This window comes from Oryzias melastigma, linkage group LG7, assembly GCF_002922805.2.
Source record: "Oryzias melastigma strain HK-1 linkage group LG7, ASM292280v2, whole genome shotgun sequence".
NCBI lineage: Eukaryota > Metazoa > Chordata > Actinopteri > Beloniformes > Adrianichthyidae > Oryzias > Oryzias melastigma.
Genome location: NC_050518.1, coordinates 6,814,911 through 6,830,176, shown reverse-complemented (window position 1 = coordinate 6,830,176; position 15,266 = coordinate 6,814,911). Strand labels below are relative to the sequence as shown.

Genomic DNA, 15,266 nt, shown 5'->3' with positions numbered 1-15,266 from the left:
CAGCTTTTCTTGATTAATTTTGCTTTTTGTGTGGCAGAGTCTACAAATTAATACAATTTAATTTGGAAAATTTGTTTAATGAAATAGAATAACAAGCTCTTTGGAGTCTAAATTAAACTGTACCAGTAATTTGACTCTTAAAATAATCAATTTGTACATTTTTTAATCATTTTATTTATTTAAAAGTGATTCTTTGACTATAATATTATCATAAATTCAAAAAGACCTATTTTTTTCCTTCTAAATCCATAAGTTAACTCCTATGATTGACGAGCCTGTAGGTTGACAGAAATAGATAAGGGACTTTTACCGGGATGAAACCTGTCACACCTTTCAAATGGAAAATTGCACATGCAGGTATGCACCATATGGAAATCTACCAAAGCTTTGGTGCTCAATCCTAAGCTTCAACAGTGTGTGTGGTTGTGCCCAGCTAAAGTTATGACAGTAAACACTGCCTAGTCAAACTAGCGGACAACTGAGGGTGATCTACCACCATGTACATACATTAAATACCATTTATTTAAAGCTGCCTGTATTAAGGACATTTTTTCTACAGTGAAAGAGCAGTGAATAACCTCAATTTTCCAAAAAGCTGTTTCTTGTTGTAATGAGGAATACAAAAGGAAGCCATTTCAGGACTGTCCCAATGCGAAAAGGCATTGATCTGTTCCTTCCCCCACTTAAAAGAGACGGAAGCTCTGCTATGCTGACTTACACTTTATTTGTGCACCCACGTGTTCTTCCTCACTCACTTAATGGGGACATATGGTCCACCCTGTGCTTTTAGCTTCTCCCTGGGGGGCCGGCTGCCCTGAAAACACACATCTGAAGATGCAGATGTCAAATATGTAGTAAATTATGATCCTGGCGGTAAGCAAGTAGAAAGTACATGGAGCCTGAGGACTTTAATGTGACAGGCAAAGTGTCACAGCAATACACGCCTTACAACATTTGACACGACTGTAGGGTTTTAGAAATGTTTTTAGAGATTCAAATTGTGCAAATCTGTCACCCACTTTAACATTTAAAATGAATAAAAACTCAAAATGTAATTTTTCTTTCTATTATTTTGAGATCTAAACACAGTGGATCTATTTGGTGAGGTCGCTTTTTAAAGTTTCTGTAGGGTGAATGTTTTTTTTTTATTTTATCCAATAATATTAACAAAAATGTCAAGGTGCAGACTGCATGAGGTGAGGCTATTTAAACAGTCACGGCTGAATACTGTTTGTAGTTTAATTAAAGACCCACTTAGATGAAAATTTGTTTTTTAATATTGAATTTTTCTGATGATGACATATATAAAGAATTTTGAGCAAAAAATTGCATTTCTGGGTTTTTATTAATTCAAGTTGTTGTGAATCAGGAGCAGATGAAAAGTACTGCTTAAAACAGCTTGTAGAAGTGATGTAGGACCTTACATCAGCTCCACTCCATTCTGATGTATCCACTTGTAGACGACTAGATCTATATACGTCTTTGTTTTCCTCGTCCAAGCTGGCATGTGGTTCAAAACTGCGCGGCTGAAAAGCTCTAATTTTGCTCTTAGTTTTGTTACACCAGTAATGTTAAAAGTTGGGGTTGTGTGCGGGTAGTGAGAGAGTGGATAAGCAAAGAGATGATAGGAAGAGGGGGCAGGCTTGTTCTGCCCACAACTCTGAGGCAAATTTTTAATGAACTTCTGCCACTCTGTAGAAACTATGTCCTAGAAAATGACAGTTTTTTTTTTGGCTTAAAATGGCATAATCATAAATAAAGGAATACTGGGGACCGCTTTAAAAATAGATTAAAGATGATTCGAGTAAGCATAAGAACAATCTAATGCACCACATGAAACAGTGCACTAAATATCTCTTATTGTCTTCCCACAGAATCTTTGCAGCCGATTGGTACCCTGGATTGAGAATGACCTCTGTGGTATAATCATCCTTAAGTGAGTGACAGCGACCATGACAGAAAGCACAGCCTGAAGTTCCCAGACACCCTACAAGAGCGGAGGATGGGTGATGGGCCCGTGAAGTTTAGTGAACTCTTTCCTCTTAGTCCTCTTAGTCTCTCATGGAGCATCCTGTCACACCAAGCCCCTCCTGGAACACGTCTCTGTCCACATTTCCAGCCTCTCTGCAGCCAAATATCTCTAACCTGACCTTGCCCATCACAGGCTCACAAAGCGGGGCTGTCCTGAACCAGTCTTTAGCACTATGCGTTATGCTCATAATGGATATTCTGGCAGTGGTGGGGAACCTGGCTGTGATGGCAGTCATCTCTAAAACCCCGCAGCTGCGCAAGTTTTCTCTGGTGTTCCATCTCTGTCTGGTGGACCTGCTGGCCGCACTGTTGGTGATGCCTTTGGGGATGCTGTCGGACTGGATCCTGGTAGACGAGGCGTTGTGCCGCAGCTACCTCTGCTTGAGTGTGTGCCTGGTGAGCGCTGCCATTCTCACGATATGTGCCATCAATGTAGAGCGCTACTACTACATTGTCCATCCCATGCGCCATGAGGTGAAGATGACAGTAGGTGTTGTGGTGATGGTCCTGGTGGGGATCTGGATAAAAGCTGTTGTCATGTCAGTATTGCCTTTGCTAGGGTGGCTGCTCCAGGGGAGCTCAACTCAGGAGACTCCTGACGCTCCAATTTCCTCTCAAAGACATTGTTCCCTTCACTGGACAGGAAGCACGACTACACGCCTGCTTTTCATGGTCTTCTTTACATTAATCTATTTTTTGTTCCCCATGATGATCATATTGGTAGTATACTGCAATATGTTCAAGGTGGCCCGTGTAGCAGCCATGCATCAGGGTCCCCACCCCACCTGGATGGACACGCCACGACAGCGATCCGAGTCCGTCAGCAGCCACTCCACCATGGCAGCAAGCCTTGGAGGAACAGGATCTCGCACAACCCCTCAAAGGACCTTCAGCGGTGGAAAGGCCGCAGTAGTTCTGGTGGCGGTGGGAGGTCAATTCTTCTGCTGCTGGCTGCCATACTTCTCCTTCCATCTCTACTCCGCTATAGTTTCTACCTCTCCTGCCTCGTTGGCACCGCTGGAGGATGTGGTCACATGGATCGGCTACTTCTGTTTCACCTCCAATCCCATCTTCTACGGCTGTCTGAACCGTCAGATTCGTGAGGAGCTGGGCCGTCATCTGGCTTGCCTTTTCAAAAGGGCCGGGCCCAGCGAGGGGGAGCAGCTGCCCAGCCGTGAGGCCTCAATCGAGGAGAACTTTTTGCAGTTTCTTCAGGGCACTGGATGCAATCTGGAGCCCTGCAACTACAACAGCAGAGACAGCCCTGAGGAGCCAGAGACTGAGGACTGTCAGGAATCAGCTGTTGAACAGAACATCCCAGCTGACTTCCATATCCCAGGGCAAATCCTTGAGGAAACCACAGAGTTCATGCAGCAGCAACAGCTGAACAATGAGATTTGTGAATCAGAGAACTGCTGCAAAACCGTACCAGCTCTGTAGATGCCTCATTTACTGACTCTTTTGCCATATCTAATAAAAATGTTTAGTTTTATTCCAATTTTTTAAAGTATTTCTTTAGGATTTTCTTTAATGAAACTTGCTTTAAAGAAAACTTTCCAGCAAACGGCAAACATGGTATTTTCTTTGAATATTTACGTTCAGAAGCTTTTCATGAAATACACATTTGTGCATGTCATTTGCATTATGTACATTTTTTTGAGCTATGTGTCGGGCTGTTGTGTTTCGCTTCATGTCAGCAGACAGACATAAACCCCTGGTCATAGTCCAAACAAACCATAAAAACTTCAAGTGAATCTAAAGAGGCTCAAAACCTTTGTAATGCAAACATGAAAGACCACGATTGAACCAGCTTGTCATTCATCACGTATTGATAAAACACAATGTTTGTGTTGAATTAGATGTGCCGCACTGTCCTCTATTATTATTAATTTCAGTGATGTTTGTATTTTAAAAACTAATTCAAAAAAGCTTATCACTGCAGATTTTGTGTTGAGAAAGGAACACTCAAATGAGTGGAGAAGACAATCATTACTTTAAGAGTTTCTTTTTCTGCTAAAGAAATGCTTTTTCATGATGTGTTTATTCATCCACTTTGACTCTTTAAACCACCAAAGAACCGATGCAAAAACTTTCCTCCCTCTAAGGTAATAAATTTAGTCTTTTAAATTCCAAATGTCTCTCAGTTGTTGAACGGGATCATTTCACATCTACTGTTGCTGGCATTTATACCAAACAGCCTGACAGTGTATTTTTAACCATTTTCCAGAATGTTATTATCATGTTTATCTGTTCTTAGTCTTGTGATTATCACCTCCTTACCAAAATGGGAGACTCGTGATTTCAGTCCCTTCAACTCAAAGACAAACATTGTGGCTTGTTTAGTTTGTTTGACTGTGTTTTTTTAAAGCCTTTTGCCGAAAAACAGTAGCTGCGGTGCATTGGAATGATTGGAATAGCGCTTGGTGTGAACAAACTCGCACGACCAGCCCTCACGATGTGTGCACTATTTACAGATAAACACTGGAGCAGTGTAAATGCTCTTGTGTTTGTGCAATAAACAACCCTGCTTTGTTGTGGCTACACACAGCACACAGGTGTGACAGTACTTTCACATGGAAAGCCTTCCTTTTGGCCTCAATTAGCAACAGAAGGAAGATGCTTTCCCCCCCGATCTCAGGTGGAATCCTCACAAGTCACACAAGCAGGGACAAATGCTCCAAAGACCGTTTCAAAACCCAAATCTCTAAAGTAGCAAAGATTTTGTCACATCTTAATGCACGCTGCCTTTATCTATTTTGGACTGCCTCATACGGGACGGTTGGTCTGATCACAAGACTCTCCAACACAAGGCATACAGGAGGGGTTCAGAGCTTGCTGCAAGTAAGAAAAAAGAAAAGAGTCCCTTTGTCGGGGAAATACATAATGTTCCTAATTTTCTTGCTGTTTGACCTTATTTTGATTTTTTTTTTTATTCAGAGCAGACATATCACCACTTTACAAGATGTTTTCCACTAATATGTGCCTGAAGTGTAAAGGAGCAACAATGAAAACTGAGCAAGGGGAAATCACTGCCATGACTTACAGTATTTCTGTCTATATTAGATAAAATTTGCCATTTTTTTATTACGCCTCCACTTAGAAACAAGTGTTTTTAGATACCTGTCCTGCTCATGAAATGCTGTAAATTCTGTTGATTAAGACGCTGAAGACTTGTCTGAAGTTGCACAAGGAAGATGTCAGTTTTCATCTCTATTTTAACAGTAGCTTTGTTTTGCTGAAAAATCACCAAAGGCAAAGATAGTTGTTTTTTTTTTCTGTTTTTGATAACCGTTTTATTTTGTTTCTAACCTTTAAAGACTGTTACAATGTTTCTTTACTTCTTCATCAGCAGACTTCTGTGAATTTCCATCAGCTTAAAAGATTAAAAAAGATAGTAAAAAAAATTGGAGTGGAGTGTTGCTGTTTTATTTACAGATATGCTTAGATCAATAACGATCACATGAGCAATCCCAACAATTGTGTCTTTTCTCTTTTGCCCTCCAGTTGCCTCCTCCTGCTTTCTGCCTCCGTGTCATTGTGTGTTTGTCTGTGTGCGCATGCATGTGTGTGTTTGAGCAGGGGTTGCAGGGAGTGTCAGATTTTTGAAAAGTAGAGAAGTAAAGAGATAAAAAAGGAAATACATTTGATTTTTTTTCTCTGTAATATGTTAACTTTTGTGACAAACAAAAATATTTGGATGATTTCTTTAACAAGCATCTTATATGTCCAGTTTTGGGAGGAATTTAATTTTTAAATATCATGGATGCACTATCTTCAGTTTTCTCATCATCCACATTTTCAGAGCCTCTCCTGTGCTAACACAGTGACTCAGAGCTTTCATGTTGAGCAGTGCAGGGCGCCTCCTGGAGTGTGCAGCCACACTTCAAACAGTTTGACCTTTGTGACAGGATATAAGAAGCGCACAGAAAGTCCTCAAAGACAGATGCCACCATCATGACACTCTGGAGCATTGGCGGGTACACAGCGCACTCAATCGGTCACCCCAGTTTGAGCATAAACAACACTTAAAAAAAGGAAAATATGCATTTGTGCATGTATAAGATGACACAGATGTGATCGGACTAATAAAAAAACTAAAAAGAAGATGGAGGCTGCATGGAATAATAGATCACAGATTAGCTCAATCACATGAATTTCTCACTTACTTTCAAATCCTGAGTCTCTGAAATTAGTTGTTGCCTTGGCAACCAGCACCAATGACAGTGGTGAGAGGTTTGCTTTCTGACTAGAGCCCACAAGTTCACAAGACTAGAACTAAGGAAAAAAGAGTTTTTGATTAGTAAATTGATTTAAGAATACAGACGCTGCAAACATTTGTGTGACTTCCCTCTCATAACTTCAGAACCTTGATATACAAGTGACATAAAAATATCCCTTTTGGCTAATGCAGTGTGTACAAACCATATACTGTGTTAAAAAAATAAACTTAATGAAGCATATATATATATATTTTTTTTTTTTTCATTTCTAAAGCCAATTTTTATAAAGCGCAGAAATGAATTTAGTCTGGTAAAAAAGAAAAAAGTTTGAAAAGACATCCATAAAATTCTGAAATTTTTCAAATAAGTCAATAGTTTAAGTTACAAAATAGTAAGACAACTTTTTATCTTTGAACTTGTATGAATTTATGAGGAAAACAAGGAAGTCAACCTTCAGATCAGGAGTTAACAGAATCAAATATTGTCTTGAAGTGAAGTTATGGCATCTGGACTTCATTATTTCCAGATGTCATGACTTAACTTTAATACATCACCTGGATGAATGAGAATCTTATTAACAGAATCAAATATTGTTGGTGTCCTGTATATTTCATGTTCAACAGTTTAAACAAGGATGTATCAGTGTAACTGCAACAGAATTATACTAAATCTCTGGGTTGTCCAAATCTTTTGTTAAGAGGGCCAGATTTGGTGAGGTGAAAATGTGTGAGGGCAAACAAAACGGTCTGCAATCTTTGAACCCTTATTACTGTATAACAGAAAATGTCAATGAACTATTTAACATTTTTCACATGCGATACTTTTCATTTCTTCACGTAGATCCAAATTACATATGAATACATTTTTACCAAAATTACAGATGATTTTGTATCTAGAAAACAGTACATGTCAATATTAAATATGAGTTCACATGATATGTTTTATATTCTTTTTTGTTTTAAATAATAACTTACTGTAAACGTCTAAATGTGAATTATATGAACAAGAACAAAAAAATTGTGGAAATTAGCTAGAAAGTGTCACAAAATAATTCAGAGATAGTGTTGCCACATGTTTGCAATGACTTTGTAACAATATTTTGGTCAATCATATCAAGAAATTGAACACAGTTTTTAGAAACAGTTGGGGGCTCATTATTATTATTATTACATTATTATTATACTGCTGCTCATTATTATCATTCTGTTTCTGAAACTATGGTAACAAATCAATCCTCTTTGTGGGATCAATTCAAGTTCTGTCTATCATGTGTTACTGACTTCATGACAGGAAGCCACGGACTGATAGACATTTGAATGTGGGCAGCATTTGGCCCATGACTCAAACTTTGGACGAGCTTGACTTATGTTATTATCAGTACCATAAGAAGGGGACAAGCTTTGAGGGAAAGTGTTCAAATGCTACAACAATGCAAAAACTGAATGTTAAAAAAGTAAGAAGACTTTTGTTTAAAGAAAAAGAGTCTTATTTTCTGCCTTGCAAGAAAATGTATCCTATCAAGAAAGGTCTTCAGTAGTAAAATAATCATAATTTAAGAAAACACATCTTACATTTTTCCTAAAATAAGAATTCTTGGTAATACAATTGTTCTAACCCCATTAACAAGATTTGTTAAAGAAAACTTCTCACTTTTTAAGGATTTTTGACCTTTTTCTAGGGGGTTGTTTTTACAATGAACACAGAAACAATATTCGAAGCTATTGGCATTGTTTTCCACAATAACAGCGTTCTGTACCAGTATTAAATAGTTAGGCTAAACTAAAGATAAACCATTTTATATACAACAATTAAAATACATATCAACACTGGAATAATTTCTAGCACTACATATGTTATAGTAAACTAATATAAAGTAGCCCAGCAATGTGAAAAATGTTTTCTCCTAAAATGCTAAATGTTAGCATAACTGATGTTGTTTACTTGGCTAGCTGTCATTAGCATACCAATGCTAATTTAAAAGTGCTTTATAAATAAAATAAATCATAGAATCTCTATTGAAAGTGACTGTCACCTGTTGACTGGAAGAGCATGAATTTCTATCAGACATGAACAACTATGGATTTATTTTGATATTCAAATCTACAGCCGTAATTTAGATATGAAGCATTGGGGGGCGCTCTTGAACTATAAAACAATGGAAAGGGTTTTTTCTCACGCTAAGAAAAAAAAACAATTTAAAAAAAATACTATTTTAAGTTTTTGTTAACATACTTTTACGTCAATAAGCTTAGTTTATTACTTACAGAATAATATATTGACGACGGGGGTACAAATTTAGCTTACAGGGAGAAACTTCCTAGTGTTCAACTCCATTTCCCATCATGCCTTTAGAAGAAGTCAATTATCCTTCTACAGCACTGCTTTCTTGATTTGCAGCTGGGATCAGCTGGAAGGGGGCGCAGCGGTATAAAAGGGGGGAAATGTAGAATTTTTTTTATTGTAAACGCGAGAATAGTCCAAATATTGCGCTATTTGGTGTTAGAATTTTTGTTTTCATTTTTAATAATATCCGCTAAACTGGGACATTTTTTTTAGAAAAAATAGAACATTTATTCTTTGCTTGGCTTTACTATCCTTTAAAAAATAAATCTAAACAGAGTTACCTGGACAGAGTGAGGTGAATGGGCTGAAGCTGTAGTAGCATCAGACTGTGGGTTTTAGTTGGACAGACCTTCCAGTGACAACGCCTTTCCGTCTTTGCGCGCCGCCGGCTGGGAAACTTCGGCTCTAACGGACCCAGAGCCCAAAGCTACTGGACTATTTTAACTGATGAGCTGCTGAAACTTCAACCCGACAGTCAAGAAAGTTGCTCGGAAAGAGAGAAATGGGCTGCACAATCAGCGCCGAGGACAAAGCTGCGGTGGAAAGGAGTAAAATGATTGACAAAAACCTGCGAGAAGACAGAGAGAAATCCTCCAGAGAGGTGAAACTGCTTCTACTGGGTATGAACGAAATCTATTGACTCTCTAAAATGTATAGAATTTGCTATAGAGTATGTGGTATTGTTGATTTTGTCACTCTTCCACAGCAGGACACTTTTTTTTTTAGTTTGGGAGAGTCCAACTCTCCTCCCCCTCTTTACTCTGTTGGTCCAGCTGGGACTCATCCTCTGACAGAATGATCACAAATAAACCAGAAGTTGATGCAAAGCCAATACCAAGTTATTGGCAGTGTGGATGTTTTCCTGATCTAAAGAGGGGAGCACGTGCACACAAGGATAATTGATAATGACATCAACACCTTTTTTTCTTCTCAAAATGAGTTTTTTTGGTCATTTTTTAACATGTTGTTGGAGCATTTTTCTAATGATGGAGGGCATGCATACAAAATTAAACTTAGAATGGCTTTTTAAAGTAATTTTTGGTTCAAATAATTGTGAATCAGGAGCAGGCAATAAAATATCCTTACCCTGCTCCATTTATCCATTTGTAGACCACTAGATCCATGTAAATCTTTGTTTTCATCACCAGCTATATTTTTATGGAGAATAAAATATTGAAAGTTATTTAAGGCTTTAAATTCCTGCCTCAAATTTTTATGTAAAAAGTTAAGTTTTTAAAGTTTTAAAAAAATTGTTTTAGTGTGTTCAGTTAATGTTATCCTGTTCGGCCCACGACCTAAGGTGTGTTATGGATTTTGCCCCCCTGTGCAAATGAGTTTGACACACCTGGTGTAGGGACTGTAATATAGAAAGTGTAAACAAAGGGATTATGGGAAGTGAGAGCAGGCTTCAGAGGTGAATTTCTAATGAACTGCTACCACTTTGCACAAACTATGTCCTAGAAAACAACATAATCATAATCAAAAGACCACTGGGATCACTCTTTCTTAGTTTATTTTTCCTGGATGAATAAATTAAAAATCTAAAAGAAAAGATCTCCGAGTGCCATCACTGTACACTCCTTGTCAAAGGGATGCTAATGCAGGTCACACTGCTCTGGGTTATCTGTGAGAACGACCAAAGGACAGATACATTAAAAGGAAGCCTCTCAGCTGCATTTGAGCTCATTTGTGTGTGTGCTCTGTCATAGCTTTGGAAAATCAAAAACACATGTTTCTTGTTTTGACTTGAAACAAGGCAGTAGTAGCAGTGGCATAAGTCGTTCTAAATGATGCTCTGACTTTCTATTTATTACTGTCTAGTTGGAAAAGTCTGCTTTTCTTTCTTTCTTTGCTAAATGATTTTACAATGTCCTCTTTACCATTTTGAAAAGATTATCTGTCAACAGCTGTTTGATAGTTCACATCCGTATTGAAAAAAACTTGGTCTAAAGCCTTCACTAGACAAGTAAATACAAAGTCGTGTTCATTGTTTGTGAAATTCAAACTACAATAACAGTGTGATAAATAGTTTGATTGGTGCTCGAGCAACTCACTGGTTTTAAAGTCATTAAAATAAATAAATAAATTGATTTGCAAACCAATCCTCCACTCAGTGTTGGCATTGAAAATGTATCAGATTGTATATTTTTGGTACAAATATTGATGTCAAACTAACATGAAGAACAAAATACAAGTGTCAAATTAACCACATTTAATATAGATTTTGGGCCTTACTTTGCTGAGAAAGTAATGACAAGATTATTTTATCATTTACGTTTTTAAGAGAATTTCAGCTTTTTGTACTTAGTATTTATTACTGAAGAACAGCAAGGTGGACAGGGAGCTTAACCAGAAAAAAGACTGATTAAAAACAAACTGCGTGTTGATGGTAAATCTATGTGTAATCCAGCATAGAGGGTTATTGCAGGCTTTCTACCCATGCTGGGGTCTGTTTATGTGGTAGACAGTAGTGCAATCCTTTTGTCACATGTAATATTTGGTTTATCATGTTTTTGTGCTTTTTCTTGTCTTAAGCCTCGTTTCTACAGAGTGGTCTGATGTGGTACAGTTCGGTATTTTGAGAACTTCCCTTGTAAATTGGACCCATGAAAAGGTACCAAACTGTACCTCTTGGGTTGTAGGTTGTAGATCCATTGAGAAGTGGAACAAAATGGTCGTGGCGGAGCTGCTATAGTCACCCGTAGATTGGCAGCAAGAGATAACAACATTAGAAAGTGCCAATATAGCACTCATTGAAGCTAATGTTTCCATAAAAATGCATCTTGCGTAGTTTTTCTAATTGCCTATAGGGTATATGATCATATTTACAACTTTATCTCTAGACAAATGAGCGATCTGTTTGCAGGACCCATGCTTAATTCTTAAAAATGTCTGAGATATAAAAGGAGAAAAGAATGGACTGATGTAAACAGTTATTGCACTAAAATAAAGGGAAATATATTCACAGAATGACAACATTTTTCTTCCATGGCATCTGTCCTACTGGGTTCAGCATAATCTCTTTGAAGCCATCATTGTTATTGTTGAATGATCTGAAGGGCACCGTTTTAAGTGATTATTCTGTCGCTTAAAAAAGCACTTTGTTAAATAAAACCGCTGCCCTCGCTTAAATTTAAATTACTTCACAAGCCACATCTTTGTTTTGTAATTCAAGGTTTTGAATATGTATTGTTAAACATATTTTTCATTCAGTAAATATTGTTTTCTGTCAATTTGAAATTGGTAAATCTTCAGAAAACTGATATGATCCTAATCCACACCAATGTTAGGAATTTGGTGGTTTTTATGGTGGTATTTTATGAGGATGATGCATATTTTTGCTGTTCCTTTCGACATTCCACATGTATTAAGTGTGTTTGTAGCATATGGCCGTGTGATGAACTGTGCAGAGTGCACCCTGCCTCTGCCTACATGACAGCACAGATAGACCTCAATGCTGCTGTAAATCTGGACAGTATAAGGTGGACATAGCAGCAGATATTGAACCTCAACCTAACAAGAACATTTCAGATCAAACTTATTTTGTAAATGTATTCATTGCTCATTAAAATTCACTGCCTATAGGCTCCTCTGAACACTGTACAAGCACACTTGCAATTATCCGATAATGCAACAATATATATACTGATTCATGCTGTCACTCTTGTGAGCGAGGGAATGAGAGCCAGTCATTCACGGTCTGCTAAAGGAACTGAATATTCTGCCAATTTTGAACACAGAAGAGTTGAATCAGCAGGTTTCTCTATTTGAAAGGATGTCCTTCATAAAGGGAGACGAGTCCAAAGTGTCAAGTATTGGCCAATAAAACCAGTGCAGGGTTTTGGACCGTGGCTTTAAGAGAAGCTTCACCACACAAACGTTTTAAAAACAAGAACTACCAAAATGTCTCTTTTTTTGCTGAGAGAAGCATCCTTTTATTAGAAATGTAAAACAGGATGTGTTCGTTCATTCACCTTTCGGCATATTCCGTCAGCAGCTTTTACTGATTTGCACCACTGATTTTAGCAGAATTTTACCCTGACCCGCTTAGGGAGACCCAGACTTCCGTCCCCTCGTGGCTGCATAGTTAGGCAGTAGCGTGAAGGGTCTTGCTTAAGGACCCACACTGGATGAACCTCATTGCACCCCCTGGGAAGCTAACCCAGGTTTCCCCCCTACACCCAAGAAAGCAAAACACCAAACTATGTCAATATTTAAGTCTTTATCTGCGTTCGTAAACACTCATAAACACTCATTGGTCTTATGTTTGAATACAAGGAGCGATTGCAGCATTTCAGGCATATTTTCCCTGAAAGGATTCAGTTACTTTTTCATAGAAATCTAATTATAGTCACCACCAAAAGGATCTACATTACACTGTTTACTAGTGTAGATAAAGACCGAAAAGTTTGGCATACTTTTGGTGTCTTGATGCTTAAAAGAGAAATTCAAAACACATTTTTGCAGTTCATTTTTGCAATAAAAAGGGCATTGTCTTTGATCTGCAGTCCAAAAGAGAAAGGGTTTTGTTGTGTCTCATATTTTCTGTTGTTTTGGCTAATTTACTGTGTGACAGAGAGAATTTCAGGTCATGTCACTTTCCTATGAGGTCACATTTGGATTGTGGATCCTACAGCCCACTAACTAACTAATGAACTTTACGTAAGAAAACGCAACGTTAGAAATAGTTTTTTTAATAGAAGCATTTTTCCAAGACTGACCACAGAGGTTTTTCCAGGCAGCTCCTCCTTGTCTGTTCTGGAGAGTTATGGGGAAAAACAAAAAGGAGTTTGGCTGTATTTTAAACCACATCGCTTTAGGGCTGGCTTACCCATCCAAAATGGTCTAATGTTTGATTACAAATAGTCATTCCAGCATTTGAGATTCTTGTTAAATGAATCTTGGTTTGGAGTCTGACTTCTTTGTGGGTTTGGGGCCTGTGAATGCAGAGCTGGTTGGTGAACTGGCAGCTTTCCAGTGTTGATTATCAGCCAAGAAATGGCATGAATGGGAGAACTGCTGGCTGACAGAACTGAGGAGAGGGATCGACACAATTTGTCCTGTCCTCTCTGTCTGTCTGATGCTTAAATCTCTTTTGCTGCTGTCAGCTTAACCAAAGAATTCACACATTTAATTCTTGCTGGTCGGCCATCCAAACAGGATACTCGACTCTAATCCTACTTGATAAATTCAGCTGCAAAAGGCCGTTAGTAGGAATGGGTTTAGCCACCTTTATCATGGCAAGCAATGTTAATCCAATGTTTCCTAATTCTGTAATGTTTCTATCAAGTTTTTCCTGACATGGAATCTATGTATTTTCTGATGATTGCATTGGTTGAATTAACCCAAATAATGCACTGCAGCTTTACAGTCACTGTAAACTCAACCCAGGAATGTATAGAAATACTTTCCCAGCACTTGTCTGAGTTTTCGTCTAATGTTTATTGTATAAACAAACCAGCACATTAAGGACTGATACAACATATGCATACTTCCTGTCAAATGTGGTGAACGTGAGCACGTTTTACAAGGGAAGAAGGTTAAAGACAATCAATGCCAACAAAAGGTTAAAATCCAAACTTTTCATTTAAATGTAATAAAAAACTGTAGTAAAGGATTTAAGAGGAGCAACTACAGATTTTTTCCTTTAAGCTTTTATTTTGACAAAGCTGTCAGTGCTGGTTAAATGTGCTTGAACTCTGAAAAAAAAGCTCATCATTATGTGTTTCCTAAAATTGTAAATGACTAATAACGACTAATGCAATCCAGCAAGTTTCCCACTTTACAAAATTTCCCACACAAACCATCTTAACATCCTGTATGACAAATAGGAGAGTTGTGTTGCAGTTATAACTTGGTTTTTAATAGGCTGCTTTCTTTAAAAGAAAAAAGTTTCAAAGTTTGTGGTCTTTTGTGTCAATAAATTAATCAATCAATCAGTTTATGTGGTGAATTTTTAGACAGCTTTAGCTGAACAAAGTGTTGCACAACATGGAAAAGTAAAAGAATCACATTCCAGCATTAAATAAGAACTTAAAACCAAAACTAACTGAAACATCTATTGATGAGCCCAGCTCAAACTGATCTAACTCGGCCATTATCTAGTGAATAGATCAATAACTTGTGCAGTTTTGACATCTGCTTGATCCCAGATGAGCGGCAGGATTTGAGTGAAACAAATCTTTCAAAATAAAGAACTTAAGCTTTAGTTTAATCAAATGAGCACCGTTAAGTCGACAACTAAAAGTAAACCCTGTGATACTTAAGGTCCGTTAGATTTACAACACATTTCGACTGCAAACATAATGCACAGTCAAAAGGATTTAGAGGTGGGAGTCATCTGAAAATTAAATACATTTAGTACACATAATATACAGTATTTGTCTGCAAGTAGATGCATCAGAATTCTAGCAAAGAAGGGAGAGTTTGAACCACCCATGGCAGTCACTACGTCACAAACCTGAGCTTTTTTTTAAGCCACGGGTTTTCAGCTGCTCCTAATCCAATGCAATTTAAATAAAAAAATACTCAGAAACGCAGTTTTAACCCTAAAATATTTTATATCTGTCCTTCATCATGAGAAAAATGCTACAAGAACAAGTTAAAAACACAAAAAAAACATAATTTTTACTACAGTGGGTCTTTAAGCTGCCAGATGTGGACAGTATTTGC

General features: G+C 37.7%; 3 protein-coding genes across 4 annotated transcripts in view; 2 read left to right on the top strand and 1 right to left on the bottom strand.

The window, feature by feature from the left end:
- gpr61 (G protein-coupled receptor 61) overlaps positions 1-6,741 on the top strand; it is a 7,898-nt gene extending 1,157 nt beyond the window's left edge. Inside the window, exon 2 of the mRNA XM_024292564.2 lies at positions 1,875-6,741. Coding sequence (XP_024148332.1) covers positions 2,062-3,471 — 1,410 coding nt within the window. The 5' untranslated portion in view covers positions 1,875-2,061 and the 3' untranslated portion in view covers positions 3,472-6,741. The remainder of the gene's footprint in view (positions 1-1,874) is intronic.
- amigo1 (adhesion molecule with Ig-like domain 1) overlaps positions 1-8,998 on the bottom strand; it is a 35,810-nt gene extending 26,812 nt beyond the window's left edge. Inside the window, exons 1-2 of one of the 2 annotated variants that reach the window (XM_024292558.1) lie at positions 8,876-8,998; positions 6,198-6,306 (exon numbers count right to left, since the gene is read on the bottom strand). The gene's annotated coding sequence lies outside the window, so the exon portion shown is untranslated. Of the gene's footprint in view, positions 1-6,197; positions 6,307-8,515; positions 8,591-8,875 lie in introns of those variants that run through there. The other variant, XM_024292561.2, reaches the window with a different exon arrangement.
- Positions 8,925-15,266, top strand: part of gnai3 (guanine nucleotide binding protein (G protein), alpha inhibiting activity polypeptide 3) — an 18,718-nt gene continuing 12,376 nt past the window's right edge. Inside the window, exon 1 of the mRNA XM_024292565.2 lies at positions 8,925-9,214. Coding sequence (XP_024148333.1) covers positions 9,097-9,214 — 118 coding nt within the window. The 5' untranslated portion in view covers positions 8,925-9,096. The remainder of the gene's footprint in view (positions 9,215-15,266) is intronic.